Genomic DNA, 15,755 nt, shown 5'->3' with positions numbered 1-15,755 from the left:
CCAGTCACTTTTTATTGTCAGCAGCTACAGTCAGCAGCCCCTCTGAGACCAAAGTGTGGAAGAAACTGCTTTCAGCTGTGTTTTACTGATTTAAATCACCTGGTCCATTTATTTTGGAGAGGAAGAGACCTCTGCGGAGAATTTAGGTGAAAACCTCCCTGAACAATGAACACTGAATGAAATTCTTATTGGTTGAAGTTTCAGCTTTCTGCAATCTGCAGTTCTACCCACTGGATGCCACTAAATCCCTCTAAATCATACACACTGCTCCTTTTATGCATCAGCAGTGAGAACTGCATAACACAAAATACATTACCTTGAATGCAAAACAGAGCTCTTTTTTCTTTACAGTGTTGTATTGCTACAATTACTTTAATTAAAGATCTGGGTAGATCCTCCACCACTGCCAAACACGGCTTATTTTTACCTAGTATTAGTGGTATTTTGGCTCATTTTCATTCCTCTTGTTATTTTTATCAGATGTTTGAGTACAGAATCAAAACTCAGCAATAAATAATTTTCTGATTCTGATATTTTGTATGGTTATAGGCACGGTTGTGATTTCACTTGTGACTTATTCTTAATATGTGTATCCTTTAAGTTTTAATTTTTTTTACCCACGTGTAGTTTTGTACAACTCACAATGCATTTGTGACATGTTTAAGGTAAAAGTTGAGCTTATTGTGACTAACATAGAGTCAAAAATCACTTGAATACTACTTAAGTTTGGAAAAATAAGACAACATTAATAAAATATTTAAAAAATAGCACCAAACGGGGTCAAAATAAGCACCCATTGTCTTGGTTTTTGTGGGTAAATTAGTTCTTTGCATGTATAATATACCTAAGGTAGTGAGTATATCTGCAATCTTGTAAATATTTTGTGTTTTTGTGGTGTGTGTTATCTGTTGCGGTACTTTACCTAGAACTGGAAAGATGTTACCGACAGTTCATTGCACAATTTTTGAATTTGGGTCACGATGATAGTTACAAGGCACTCAGCACGTACACAAAAGTGCTCTCTTTATTACAAATATCGCTTCTTTTCTATGTCACTGTTGTAATTCTGGTTTTGGTATGAAGCGTATCATTTTAAACATGGAAAGAAGAAACAACTTGTGCTGTTTCTTTCTGACATGGCTAAATATCATAAGTTCTCTGTGAGGTGAGCGGATGTTGCTGGTTGTGTCAGACTTAAATGTCAAACCACACTCTAATACACACGCTCACTCTCACACACACACACACCGCCAGGACCACCTCACAGGACATGTAAACACTCAAAACTACACACGCAAAGATCACACAAACACACACACACACACACACACACACACTCATGTTGCTTCTCACACTCTTTCTCGCATTGGTGCACATGCCCACCCCTCAGCCCTCGCTCCCCAACGACACAGGAAGTGAAGGGGTGACCCATTTCTACCAGAAGTTTTATTTTGTTTGGTCTCTGCACACATGTCACTGAGTGCAACGGAAATTTACTGCATGTGAAGAGATGAGAGCTTTTACCACTGACCTCAATGACTTACATGAATCTACAAATAGCAGTCGAATCAATATGATACGAATGCCTGTGTGGTATACAAGACAATTCTTTATTGTATATAACAATCTTTTGTTGTTGGTTAATTCGTTATTGATTTGATCTCTTAAAGGGAGACCACCCACATAAAATTGGGTAAATGTTTTAAACTAATAGATATGAAACTTCCCCAGTTCATTATAAAAATTAAGACAATTATTTTTGGTATTACAAGTTTTCTTAAATTGTTTGTTAAAATATGCAGCGTTGCATTGTTTAATTAAATCTACATTAATGTGCATTTATTTCCATACCAAAAATATCTACATAGGATGAAGCCAGGTTCAACAGTCTTATTTTGCTTAATAGAGTCAAAGGTTTTTAATGAGGGGGCGTTTGGTGGCTCAGTGGATAGAGCAGGTGCCCCATGTACAGAGGTTGTGTCCTCACCACAGCAGCCGCAGGTTTGATTCCGGCATGGCGCTTTGTTGCATGTCACCCCCCCTCTCTCTCCCCCTTTCACACTTATGCTTGCTGATGATTAAAGGCAAAATCGCCCCAAAAAATATCTTAATAAAAAAAGGTTTTACAGAGGGAATTTTGGATATGTCTTTTGATCACTCACATAAATCAGAAAATACTGTCACTGTAAAAAAAACATCAATTTTCCCCATGTTTTTAGGAATAAAATGTTCTATAAATCAGGCTGAATAAATAAACCCCTCTTTAAAAACCTTCAGAATATAGACGGGAATAAAAGTGGAAAGTTTGGTCCATGTAAATGCTGCTGAAATGGAGATTTTTGCTTCAGACTATGAGGGAAAAAAGGCCTTTTAAAGATATGCATTGCAAATATACACAAAAAAGGAAGACACTACGGTAAAAAGTTTAACTACCAGATATCAGCATTATATATATATTTAGCCGAATATGTATGTTTTGCATACATTTCCACAACAGAAATCTGAACCATAATGAAAACCTACACGTGTGTTTTGGATGTTTTCTCTCCACCGGTCTGAAAGACTCCATCTATCAGTGCCTTGCCCTTTTTTATTGGGTATTTGTCTGCGTCCAGATAAGACGGCCTCTGGGTCCGGAGCCAGAGAATGGAGAAGCTTAAAAAGGGGAACTCATTTTGGTTTTGACCTAAAAAAAAAGGAATCGATGCAGGTTAAAAGCATTAAAAAACATAGAATTTGTAAAAACCTAATTATTTTTTCCATTATAACTGCAAAAGGACGCTCCGTTTATTCTGTCAGAGATGCTCGCTTCGATAATCAGATTAGAATAAACAGTTACAAGGTTTCAGATGGATTTATTGCTGAATGTTGTCTGCAGATCTTTGAGCGTCAGATACCCTGTTTTTCCGGACTCCACAGGCATGGAGGACGACCTGCACATGGGACCAGCCATTGGCCAGGCCGCGTAGCTGCCACCAGCAGCAGCCGCAGGTGCATCCACCTGTTGGCCGTCAGAGTTTACCTGAATCAGACTGGGAGTGTTGGGAGGGGGTGGAGCAGAGGAGGGAGGGTATATCTGGGAGGGAAGACGGAGAGGGAGGATGAGAAGAGGAGGACTCCGGTGATCATCTGAAACCTCTATCTCTTCTACATCCATGACCTTTTCATCCTCCTTGCCCTCTTCCTCCTCTTTTCCGATGCCAAAGCCGGAGTCCGGGCTCTGCGGCTCCCTCTTCAGGCTCTCATAGGTCGGGGAGGTGTTAAGGGACGGGCAGAGGGAGAGGTGAAGGCTGTTGTGCAGATTGTGGAAATCATCCTGATAGGTGAAGTAGACGGGGTTAGGGTCAGTTCGAGCAGAGCCGCCGGAGGAGCTGGACATGAAGTAGCCTATGTTAGAGAAGCAGGAGGAAGAGGAAGAGGAGGAGGAGGAATTATCGACGACCCCGCTGGTGTCGGAGGCAGCCAAGTGGTAGCTCCTGAAGTGGAGCAGGGCGCTGGTGGAGCTGGAGGAGGGAGAGGTGAAGGGGGCCGCATCCCAGCTGTCGCACACCTCAACCGGGGAGATGCGCTCGCGTGGCTGAGCCGTGAAGAACGACTCAGAAGCTGACAGAGGATTCAGCCATTTCTGAGGAACAAGAGAGAGATTAAGAGTAGAAAAACAACTTTATTAGACAGATGGACTGATTGATAGATAGTATAGTATATTTCAGACGTGTAAAACAAACAAACAGATAAGGAAGAAAATAACAAAAAAAAGGATGATATCCTATAATGAATGAATAGATTCAACAAAAAAATGCATCTTACATGTAAAAAAAAGAGTAGGAGAAGCTTAATATCCCCCACCGCTTCTCAGCTAATCACATAAGTAAATTGTGAACTTTGTGAACATATTCATGCCCATACAGCCTACACATACACACATATTATATTACATATATATATTCAACAAACGTCCATGTATGCACCTGCACATGCAAATTGTTTCTAATCATCCTTGCACAGGTTCAACTACGGAAACCTTGTTATGACTTTTTTTTCCTTTAGATAGTCAAGTTTGATCGTCGTCTCGTCGTTTCGAATTTTGTAGTCATGAATGAAGCAGCAGACAAAAACAATATGTTCTTTTGTGGTTTAAAAACTGATTTTACTTAATCTGGGTCGTGGCCATAACTGTCTTTTTTTCCTCGCAGTCAGTGGTGAGTGACGCATTTTTACTTCTCATTAACCTGAACCAAAACTGCTGACTGAAAATAGGCAAGGAGGTCACTCAGTGGAGGAGGGAGCGCCGGCTGCACAGGCTCTGCCTCAGCAGCGCAACATAACGCATTATGTCTAACTTCTTTGTTCAAGATTGACATGCCAGCCAACCAATCAGCAGCACTTCTTGATTGTGATGTCATTCACAGTGCGCTGTGCAGATAATCACCCAAAAAAAACCCCCAGCCACTTCAAAGCCATTCAAGCAGCATCCGCATACAGAGATCTGCTCAGAATTTAAGGACATCTTTGTGGTGCGGGGATTAATAAAATTCATATTTAACCCCTGCTGGGGCTATTCAATGGAAAAGAAATATTTGTGTAAAAAAACAGATGTTAAAGGACTTGTTGGTAACATTGGCACTAAGAGTGACATCACAATCGAGAGGTGCGGCTGATTGGTTGGTTGTACTGTGAATACTGGACTAACAAGTTCCTCATCGATGCAGAGACAACACTTGTATCAGATCATGCTTATCATAACTGTGATTGAACCTGGTGAAAAACAACTTTCTTGGGCCCTCACCTCATCCAAAACACACGTGCGTCCTTGGACACACATGCCATTATTGATTCTGGTCATCAGTCCGATTCTTCATCGATTTCGTTATTTATTCCTGAGAAATTTTCTGCACATGGGTTTTCAGCATCAGTGCAACAGTTTTATTGTTGATATATATTATCAAGGTGACGTTTCAAGCTACAACAGACAAGTTACCGATGCAGACACACATCTTTAAATATTTACTGGTAATTATTTGATGGTGTAGAAAAGGTGTGTGCCTGCATTGTTAACTTGTCTGATGAAGAGCATGCAGCTTCATACCTCACCTCGATAACGTATATCATTATCGGTATGAAATATTTCTGGAAACATAATCTAGAGTGCAGACTTTGTGTTTTCATCTTTTGTATCATCTCACCGAGTTTTTCTGTCTTCTGGATGTGCGTGCTTTTTTGAACCATTGAAAGGCTCATCATGCAGCCTTTGATCAGCACCACGGACAGCAGCTGAAGCAGCAAAACTGATCAACACTGATCAAACAGCCTGCTCTGAACTCAAACCACCACTTATATCGCTATGAAAACCATAACTGTTATTCACAATGTGGGTCAGTAGGCGGGTTTCCATTGCAAATTTTGTGCAAAAAAAAAGCGATAATTTTGAAATGTCAGTAAAACACAGTTGTGAAATGACTGTGTTTCCACTGAGTGATGTTATGTGACTTCTCTCACATCGAAGGCAGCGATAACACAAGCCCCTTATACTCAGGAGCAATATGAGGGATTTCTGGGAGGTGATAGTCCATGATTTTGGATTTTGGATTGTGGATTTAAAACTTCTGGATGATCCTCTCAGCTTTTGAAGAGTTATGTGATGCAGTAACTCATCCTGTAGTTCCTGCTGCATCATGAGGGAGCCAGTTCATACCAACAAGTGCGTAGCCATGGCATCATGTGACTTCTGTGTTGTAGTTTTGTGAAACGTGGCTTTATCGATTCGCCTGAAATAGCACCTCATGTGAAAGTAAAAACATTTTTGCGATAAATGGGAGTTTTTTCAAAACTGACGTGTTTCCACTAGGCATATTTTATATTCACAATTTCAATTTGTGCAATTTGGGGGTTAATGGAAACCCACCTTGTGGCAGATATAGCTATCACAATTACAGGTCATTTTGTTGTTATCGCAGTAGGCAATGTGCAGGAGGGCTGACCCACCTACAATAGAAAAGCGACAAAACATCGTGTGAACATTTATTTTTTTACCTGAAGATTTCCTCCGTGGACGGAGTTGAGAGTGTGGAAGTATTTTGAAGGGTTTGGTACTGGCTTCCCTTTAAGTAGCCTAAAACGAAAAAGGAGCCATTAGATTAGACACACTGCATGTGAACATACACACACACATACACAAAGACACACACAACCCAACGTTATGCTCACCTCCTGCTCACACAACTCCTGTAAAGGACCAGCATTACAACTACGAGCCCCATGCTGAACACCACTGCCTGCATGATCTGTGATGTCCAAAGCCAATCTGAAACAGAAAGCTGACTTTACAATGTGCTAACATGCATGTCCAGTCTCCCTCAGATCTGTATCTGCTTACTCAACTACAGAGTCTCACTATTACAACATTTTAAGCTGACTCTTCTGCCCCTGTTTAAAGGGAAGATGTTGGGAACAAATGGTTCTTCAAACTACATTATAAGCTGCATAAAATGCAAGAAACTAGTAAAACTTCTGTATCTGGTTTAAACCTGACCAACAGATATTTCACATTTTTACCCTACTAAAGCCTTCAAAGAAGCAACCCTACGTGTATCTCCTTTTTTTAAGGGATGCACAAATTTATTGACACATCACTGGTGATGGCAAATAATAGCTTTAAAACTAAATCTCAGCACTGGCTCAAAATACACATTTCTGCCGATATGACCTAAAAATCCCCTACAATCCTAAAAATGTCCTAAAATTCGAGAAATGCCCTAATCTGAGAAATGCCCTATAATCCAACAAATGTCCTAAAATCCTAGAAATGTCCTCAAATTCTAAAGGTGTCCTAAAATCCTAGAAACATGTATGGGGCTGTTGTAAGTAAAGAGTGTAATATGTTAATTGCAGGAGAGACTTGATGCTCTCTGCAGTTAAATGGGGAAAAATTGCACATATTTTTTGTGCTCTACGAATAAACTGAACCAGACTGAATGACAACATTTCCCAGCAGGTCTGGGATCATTTTGAAACCCCATCAAGTTTATCTCTATCCTTGTGAAAGTGAAAACTAAAAGCCTGTGTTACAGTTGTCACTCAAACAGCCTGCAGATGTAAAGCGTTGTTACCTTGGCCCTGTGATGTTACCGCGTCTGTCGCTTCCATCCAGGACACTGTTGGACTCCAGTTGCTCCAGTGGTTTCTGTGCAGTTGTGCAGTGGGTGTGACTCTCACTCTGACCCGGCAGTGCCCCTTTAATTGCCCAGCAGGTATCCTTAGCTCTTGTTCTTGTGTGGACAGAAGGTTGGCTTCCTGGTAACAGATGAAAATCTGATGTCAGTGCGGATCTTAACAACCAGAATAAAAATGCTCAAAGTGATCTAAATAAAGAGCAGCATCAGCTCTGCTGCATTTGCATTTGTATGACTAATGTGTGAGAACAGGCACTGAACCAAAATAAATATGCCATACTGAGCTCAAATGTTTGTGTAAGGGGAAATGACAGTAAAACCTACGAGAAGCGAGTGTTAGCTACGCTTTACCCCGTGCACAATATGAATATTTGTCACTTTTAAAATGGGTAATAAAACCCAGCCTAGCGATGAAAAAATTCAATTTTGCACGAGATAGCGACAAAAAAGCATATCCAGCGGCACAGACAGCGTTTGAATGGTTTAGAAAATCACTTCCAAAATTTATGCAATTGAATTGTCACCATAAAATTTAGTGGATTCTAAAGTGGAAAAAAAGGAAAAAAACCCTCTTTTAGCAGCATGTTGACATGCTAAACTAAGACGGTAAACCAAGACCTCTACCCAACACGTTCTCATCCCAAGTCGTCACATATTGCTGCTTTGCAGTGGACTTCTCTGCCTACACATTACACCCTGAGTATCTTTCTGCGTCTGCTATTTACATTTCGGGATGTCGCAATAGAGATGTTAACACAAGCACACGGTGGGATGACGCTACACGTGGTTATATTTAGACAACAAAAGCACATGGCAACCAATGCAGGGACGTCACCAAACGCACATGCTGGCACGGATGGTCAAGATTAGACAACAAGGGCACTAATGATTAAGTTTAGGCACAGCGAGCTCATGGTAAGGTGTAGAATAAAAACAGCACATTCAGATGGGGAGTGAACACCAGACTTCTGTATGAAAATCCTGGGTTTGTTGGATCCATCCACTGCTCTTTCCACCTGCCCTTTAAGGACCCTCGTGCTCCTGATACTATGTTGTTACCAGCAGTGTTTCAACCTGATGTATCGTGCAGATGCGTCAGGTTCCCTACACCTGCTTTCTTAACTGACGTCAAACGTGTGCGTGTCATGCTGCCGCTGAAGACGCTGTCCGGCCGCGTTCTCAGCTGACGACGTCTAGTGGTGTATCAGAAGGTGGCTTTTTGGTGTTGGGATGTTATACTGAAAGTACTGCGAAAGCGATGGTGTTTGATGACTTCAGAATGAGGACAGGCAGTTACACTCCACTAAAAAAGCGGGTTTATTTATTTTAACGTGGGAAAACTCACTAAAAATAGGCTACAGACTTCCCATTGCCAGCAGTCCAAATCTGTGTACGCGGCTCTGCAGCAGACAAGTAAGCATTTTTTATAAAACAGTGTTTACAGTATAAAGCAGTATGAATGCCAGTGAAAACGTCACAGCAGTTACATCTTTTTATATGATACTTTTTCAGTCTGCTTTAAAACTTGATGCTGACTCATATGGAGCGAATTTGAACGCTGCTTAGATGGAAATGGGATGACATTTTCTTGCAGTGCGTCATTATATCCCACCAGAAAATGTGTGAAAACTTGCACTTTCATCTGAGTGTCTTATTTCCATCACCGCCGGTGACTACTGCGCAATCTTGTGCCCCAGTGACGTGCGCAACTGACTTTTCCCATTAAAGAGCCAAACGCTGGTGGGTGGTAGTGTTTTTTTTTTTTTGTGAATTGCTAAAGAGGCTCAAGTCTTGTTATTTTGTGCTTATGATTTACCATTAAGTTCATATAGCGTGAAAAAGAGTGGAGTAAATATGAGCTGAGTATGTAAACAACATATCGACTCATGCATGCCTGTGCACAGTCACTCACGTTCCATGTCTTGTTATTCTGTGTGATCTGAACTTGGAAGTTTAAAGATGTGATGAAGCGAGAGCGAGGACTGCCCGGACTCCATGATATCCTCGTCTCGTTGGCAGTGCAGCTGACATTGGGAACACCTGGAGGATGCATTTTGACTGTATGCAGACACAGACACAGACGTGGAAAATAAAGTGTGCAATTAATTCCTAATTATTTCTGTGTAACACTTTTTTTTTTAAATCGACCAATACAAAAATTAACATAAGCTGCATTTTTTCTGTCATAATGAGTTCAGATGGTCTCCTTAACATGTTACCCTGGTGCAGTTTTTATCATGGATAAAATATTATGTCAAATGTCTTTTATGACCAGATCTTTGAATAACTTTTCAGGTGCAACTAAAAAGGTGACACCTCCTGAGGAAGCAAAAGCCACTCACTGTGATCGTACGGTGTATACTTTGTGAGGTTCTCCACCAGCGTGCCGTTGCACTCCATGCTGATGTACGGTAAGTCTTTAAAAGGGGTAAATTCCTGGAGGGATCCATAATATAATCAATTAAACAGCCAAAAACAGACTCTGTATGGATCATTAGGAGCTACATTTTTGATTACTGCTATGGATTTATTCTTTATTTCAGTGCAACATTTTTTTGTGATGGATGATCTTAAAATAAAGAAAAATCAAACAATGATTTAAAATGGTAGATAGAAAAATCCATGAGACAATTATATGGTTTTATGACTGATACACTGGTGACTTACTTCATTTTTAAAGACAAAACTGCAGCCTGGAGGGGAGTTTCTGTGTTTTTTCAGCTTGCAGCTTCCACTAATTAAAAAAAGGACAGAAATCACCACTAACTGCTGACAGAGTTAGACTGTTTTCATCTCCAAAGCCCAAAATATGGGAACAAGCAAAAAATATGAGTATAATATCTGTAACGTCTTACATGACTGTTCCGGGATATCTCATGTAGTTCTTGAAGATCCAGGTCGTCTTGACACCAACGATCCAGCAGTCCACACCAGGCGCCACTGGAGCGCCGCCCCACGCACAGCTGACATTGTTGACAAAGTCGTTGACGCAGGAGAGACCTTGATTAACAGAGAGACACAACAAAAAGACAGAGATAAAGACAGTGTCTCTTTATCTGTGTCCTTGGACTCATAAAACATGCAGATAAACCAGTGATGCATACTTGAGTTGCAATTGCAAGGCTAAAGGGTAAGTAGGAAAACTCCCTTTTAAACTCTCAAATGTTTAAAAAAAAATAAGAAGAATTAATAATAATATTAACGTAACTATGTATAGAGGTGCACAGTTGTGGCAAGAATCAAAAAGCAAGTAGGGCACCAGCACTCAGATTATTTCATTTATTTAATAAAAAATTGACAGAAACTACTAGTTTCTGTTCCCATATAGAACAGAATAGAAACAAGCATATTAAAGAAGTGAAATTTTTCTGAGAATGCCAGTGATGTAACTAATTTTACAGGAAGACAAAATAAGCTAAAAAAAACTCTGTGCTAATATTTTCTATCTCTTCTGCCTAAAGGACAGTAACATATGCTGTTTTGGTTAATGCCATACTGAGTTATACCTTGTGAGCCTTTGTGAGAGCGGGCCGCATGCACTGAGAACAGAACCACCAGGACGTATAAGGACACCAGGACCTCCTTGGTCATGACCGCAATATGACTGAACAGAGAGGAAAGGGTTAAGAATGAAAATCTGAATCAACTGTAATATATTATTCAACAGAAAAATGTTCACATGTGAGAGTTTAAATTAAAGGCTAAGTGTGCTATTTTTCAACCTGGACTCTATTTTAATTTTTTTTGACTAAGTGACTGATGTGAACAACATTTTTTGAAATCGGTCCAGTTTTGAGTGAGAGTGCTGCAGTGTAACCACCGGCAATTTACGTCCTCTAAAAGTGCTTATTTTTGCCTTTGACGGGCTCAGATTGTTGTCAAGTGTGTGACAACAACAAGGATCCTAACAGAGACAGACCTTTTTTTTAAGATTAAGATTTTTTTTTTAATTTGCTAGAAACAACCCACAAATCACTATCAAAAAAATCCACCACACTCCATTTAAATAAACAGTAATTTGTGAAAATGTGAAAAAGTGTTGTATACATGCTCAAATTACTGTTTATGTAAATGGAGTCTGGTGGGTTTGGCGATAGTGATGTCGGGGCTGTTTTTGGTTAAACAACAATGCTTTAAACCTTTATTAAAAAGGTCTTTCTCTATAGGATTCATGCCAGAAATGGTGAGACACTCAGAATATCAATCTGAGCTGTCGGTGACAAAAAACAAGCTTTTTGGAGGTAACTTGAAGGTGCTAACACGCCCTCAGTTGATGTGCAGCCTGTATCGCCGCTGACGGCGGACCAATTTTTAATTTGTTGAAATAGTAACTTAGATGAAAAAAACCCAGGAAAAATAGGGCACAGGTTGGAAAAATACCGATTTTATCCTTTAAAAAGTGTCGAATACAAGTCAAACCCCATCATATCACTTAGGTTACATTTTTTTCTCCTCTTAGACAAAGCGTTGGTTATTTTGACCACATGCTAAATGGGTGGATCGAGAACGGTTAACCAAACAACCTCTATATGAAAATGTTTTTTTAAGTGAAACTCCTTTCTGAAACTACATCAGCCAATCATCATCAGCAAAGTGCTTTATAGCTCTGAGAGTGAGAAAACAACACAAGATCCAGGCTGCGTGAAAATACTCATCCTGAGAGGGCGGTAATCTGCAGTTATAAGTGAAACTTGACCGAGAACACTGGCAGCTGCACTGCTGAACTACAGATACATATACGATATATATATATAAACAGTCTGTTACAGTAACTGCTCCTTATACTGATAAATATTAAGTTTCATACTTAGTTTAGGGACTTTATGTTTTACACTTTTGCATTTCTGCTGATAAAAAACTGACAAATACATTAGTACTGACATTTTAAAGTCTTCTGTAAAAATATTATTGCATAGATTGTGATTGTATGACATAAAGATGAGCAATTTTTTGTTAATGCTGCACATTTAACGCCCGTCTGAGTCATCGGCTGGGTTTTTTTTTTCAGTCAAAGCCTGAACAGAGCAGACTAAATGTACCTTATGGAAAGTGTAGATGTGTCACCATAACTGACAGTACAACACCGCATAAGGGGGGGAAACAAACTGGGAACATTGTATTGTCTAAATACAAATTAAATAGCAAGAGACAGAAATTACACTGTAAAATTTACAAGTAGACTCAATGTGCTTCAACTTCCAAATTATTGTTGTATTATTTTTAACAGGATTAGTAAAAAATGTAAAGTTTTACAGTACCTGATGAGCCGTGGTCAGTGAAGGTAGCAGGGGGTCCCGGAGAGGAAACACATAGTCGTCTCCTCTGCTGGACTCAAGACTTTAATAGATATCTGTCCCTCTGTCTTTTACTGTCCTCCTCTCTTTCTACTCGTTCATCACTATCTCACTCTTGTGCAATCAACCTCTCTCTCTCTCTCTCTTTCTTTCTTTCTGTCACTCATCCCTCAGGCTCCTCACTCTCGCCCCTCGCTCGTCTTTAAAGTGCCCAGTGACATTTTCCATTTGAAACCACAGCCTGTGACAGGGGCTGACAGGAAGCCTCACTGAGCTGCGTGATGGTGTGAGAGGATGGGTGGCGGCGTCGGTGGTGAAGGGGGGAGGAGGGGGTAAAGGCAGCCTGTCGAGCAGAGCACCTCCTCCTGCTCACCAGCAGCAGCTCTACCTGGACCCTGTTAAGATAATAATTGCACCGAAAACAAGAAATACAAAGAACACCACATCCTGTTTCAATCACAACGTAAAGTGGGTTGTATGAAGGGGAAACTCGCACATTTGTCCCTATGAAGTGGTTTACGTCAATGAAACTTAAAAACTGAAGATTCAGAGCATTTAAGTGGCCAAAGACACCAGATTTAGAAGCAAGAGGTTACTTCAGATACATGCAAAAAAGGTTTTACGGGGTTAAAACAGCCGCAACCACTGCAGACACAGAAGTGTACAACTTAAGTGCTTCAGTAGAGGGAAAGAGGAAAGGAGGTTGAGAGTTAAAGCAGCAGTTCGCTCTTGGCTCAAAGGTCACTGAGCATTTCATTTCTGTAGCCAGAAGAGGTTTTTTCCATCGATTGCTAGTCTGTTCATCCATTGCTATCTGCTAATCTCATTCATATGTAAGACACCTGGCCTTGAGACAGGACAAATACATAAGGGGATGAATAAAAATTATTAGAGGGGAGGTTGGTATATGTATTTTTTTTCTTCTAACTAAACACAGGACAGAAGAAGGTCTTTAAGTTTTTTATTTATTTAAAAAAAATATTTCATTTGACCCTTTTCTTGCAATACTAAAAAAAAAGATAACTGATAGCTTAAAGCAATAAATGAAAATATACCCTCCTCCTGCATCTCTCTCCTCTCTGTCCTAAGACCGTCCCACAGACAGCTACTGAGCACAATCGGGCTCAGAGTAACATCATCAGAGCAAGATGGCTGCGGCTGTATCTGGGATATTTTAGCTTCACTTAAGCACAGCAGGGTTAAGTGAGGGTGTGCCGTCTATGGTCACAGCAGGCTGGTGGCCAGTGGAAGCCCAAATCTAACCTGTGAAACAGCAGCAACAGAGGCGTTGGGGCTCTGCAGCCCACCGAAGCTGGAGTTCAGGGTCCATCCCAGAGCTGCTTCTCACTGTCCTCCCAGCTGTAGAGGCAGGGAGTGAAGTAGAGGACACACTGTGAGTCGAGACTTTAAGTGCAGCTGTGTGTGTGACAAATTATTAGCAACATTTACTCTCAATCTCTAAAATACTTCACTGATATTTATAACACAAAACGTGTTTTGTTTTGTTAATCGTCAAACTCTCTTTGATAAATCACTCTTCCTTTTTGGGGTTGCTTTGCAATGTAGGTAGTTGTGGCAATACTAGATTAGCAGGATTCTCTATGACTGAGTCAGGTTTTTATTGAGGAGTCATGCATGTGCATCTGCATCTGTAGACGAGCCAATAGTGACACCGTCCCTCTGAAATGACCTGTGATTGGTCAAAGTCTCCCGCCACAAGATAGATTCTGTAAACGCTGAAAACAGAACCAAGAGGAGGTGCACCAGTGTAGTTTTCCATTACATTCAAACCTTAAATGCCAAAATGTGAGTACAGCAGAGCACACAGAGATCAATGATGTATAAGTGTTCATCTTGATCTTAAAGTTCAATGAAGGGCCATTGTGAAACACTCATCCTCGCTGCACGAAGACCTACAAACCACAAAGCATTCATGCATTCAAATAACAACTGCTGCAACACATGTTTGAACTCAGCAGTCAGCCAGTGCCTCTTTTTGGTGTCTCAATTGGTTTCAGGTCTACGATATGCCAAACAGTGATCTAATGCAACCCCCCACCCCCACCCCCACCCACAACCCCTCAGACTGGTTCCTGCACTTACTTAGGTGTCAGCAGCAGCCAGCAGCGGTAGCAGGAGAGACACGGGCAGGGGAGGGGTGACGCGTGCAGAGGAAAAGAGCTTACAGCTCTCACCGAAAGGTCAAAGTCCGCTGTGTCTGAGGCGGGAAACTGCTGAGAAGTCCATAGTGATGTTTGTGCTCAGAAGACAACAACAAAACAGTCGACCACAAAGAGGAGGGGGGCAGGGGGAGGGACTGGAGAGGAGGTGAGAAAAACAACCAGAGATGGCACACTCAAACTGAAAAACCTGTCACTAAAAACAAATAAAAAAACATGATGCAACTCCTAAGCTTTACAGAGGTACACAGTTAATACCGTGCACCTCTGTTAATACACTGCTGATTTAAAAAACAGCTGTCTTTATTTATTTTTGTGTACTCGTCTTTAATTAAGCACAATTCCTTAAAATAGTGGCCAGAGTTTATTTAGCTCAACATCCTGTAAGTACAGTCATGCAAATGGTTCGGAGAAGTTGTGGTTGCACATTTAGAGTATATATATAGTCTTTGCACAGTGGTAATTCGCGCTAAATGCCAAAGTTTGGACCACATAATTGTTCTGCAAGTCTCAAGTTTTTGCACCCAAGTCAAGTTTTGAATCCTAAATAAGTCATAACAAGCTCTTTACCAAATTTCATGTCATTTTAACAACTGAGTAATGAAGTTCACAAAAATTATGATCACTTTTTAAAGATTTAGGCCGATTTAATAGCATCTGGCAACAAGGATTGCAGATTTTAACCAGCTGAAACTTCTGCTCATTAAAATTCCCTCAGTGTACAGTGTTAAGGAGGTTTAAACTGGGATGTAATCGGGAGGTTTTTACTGGGAGCTGAATTATTCGTAGAGGTCTCTTTCTCTACGAATCTACTGATTTAAACTGGTAAAAGCACTAAAAGCAGTTATGCATAATAATTTCACATTGTCTGCTCTGGGCTACTGGAGAAACATGATGGTGCAACATGGTGATCCCCGTAGACGAGGACCTGCTCACTACATAGATATAACTGACTCATCTTAAGGTTATGAAAAGACAACTCTTCTTATTTTCAGGTGATTATACACTAAAGAAAATATATTTATTATATCCCATTGCTGATAATCTATCTCCCCAAATCTATCACACTGGACCTTTAATTTTTTTTTTTTTGTTAAAACAAGTTCATTAAA

General features: G+C 40.4%; 1 protein-coding gene across 1 annotated transcript; it reads right to left on the bottom strand.

Annotated features, from left to right (window-relative positions):
- Positions 1-1,591: 1,591 nt before the first annotated feature.
- il2rb (interleukin 2 receptor, beta) lies at positions 1,592-14,660 on the bottom strand. Its single transcript, XM_042505550.1, has 12 exons — positions 14,567-14,660; positions 13,727-13,822; positions 12,428-12,858; positions 10,676-10,773; positions 10,025-10,169; positions 9,837-9,903; positions 9,512-9,605; positions 9,082-9,227; positions 7,107-7,290; positions 6,205-6,301; positions 6,031-6,109; positions 1,592-3,625 (listed from the first exon to the last, which is right to left on the bottom strand). Exons 4-12 carry the CDS (start codon positions 10,758-10,760, stop codon positions 2,846-2,848), a joined length of 1,677 nt encoding a protein of 558 aa, XP_042361484.1. The 5' UTR covers positions 10,761-10,773; positions 12,428-12,858; positions 13,727-13,822; positions 14,567-14,660; the 3' UTR covers positions 1,592-2,845.
- Positions 14,661-15,755: the final 1,095 nt, after the last annotated feature.

The sequence above is a fragment of the Plectropomus leopardus genome, chromosome 17 (genome assembly GCF_008729295.1).
Source record: "Plectropomus leopardus isolate mb chromosome 17, YSFRI_Pleo_2.0, whole genome shotgun sequence".
Classification (NCBI taxonomy): Eukaryota; Metazoa; Chordata; class Actinopteri; order Perciformes; family Serranidae; genus Plectropomus; species Plectropomus leopardus.
Note: the sequence above shows the minus strand (reverse complement) of the source record. Positions and strands in the feature narration are given on the sequence as shown.

What these genes read in the sequence shown, in the direction of transcription:
- il2rb (XM_042505550.1), bottom strand. Translation starts at nt 10,760, where the DNA reads ATGACCAAGGAGGTCCTGGTGTCCTTATACGTCCTGGTGGTTCTGTTC. An exon ending in AGATATCCCGGAACAGTCAT is followed by an intron (nt 9,904 to 10,024) that starts GTAAGACGTTAC and finishes TTTTTTAATTAG; the next exon opens with TGGAAGCTGCAAGCTGAAAA. An exon ending in AGAATAACAAGACATGGAAC is followed by an intron (nt 7,291 to 9,081) that starts GTGAGTGACTGT and finishes ATCTGTTACCAG; the next exon opens with GAAGCCAACCTTCTGTCCAC.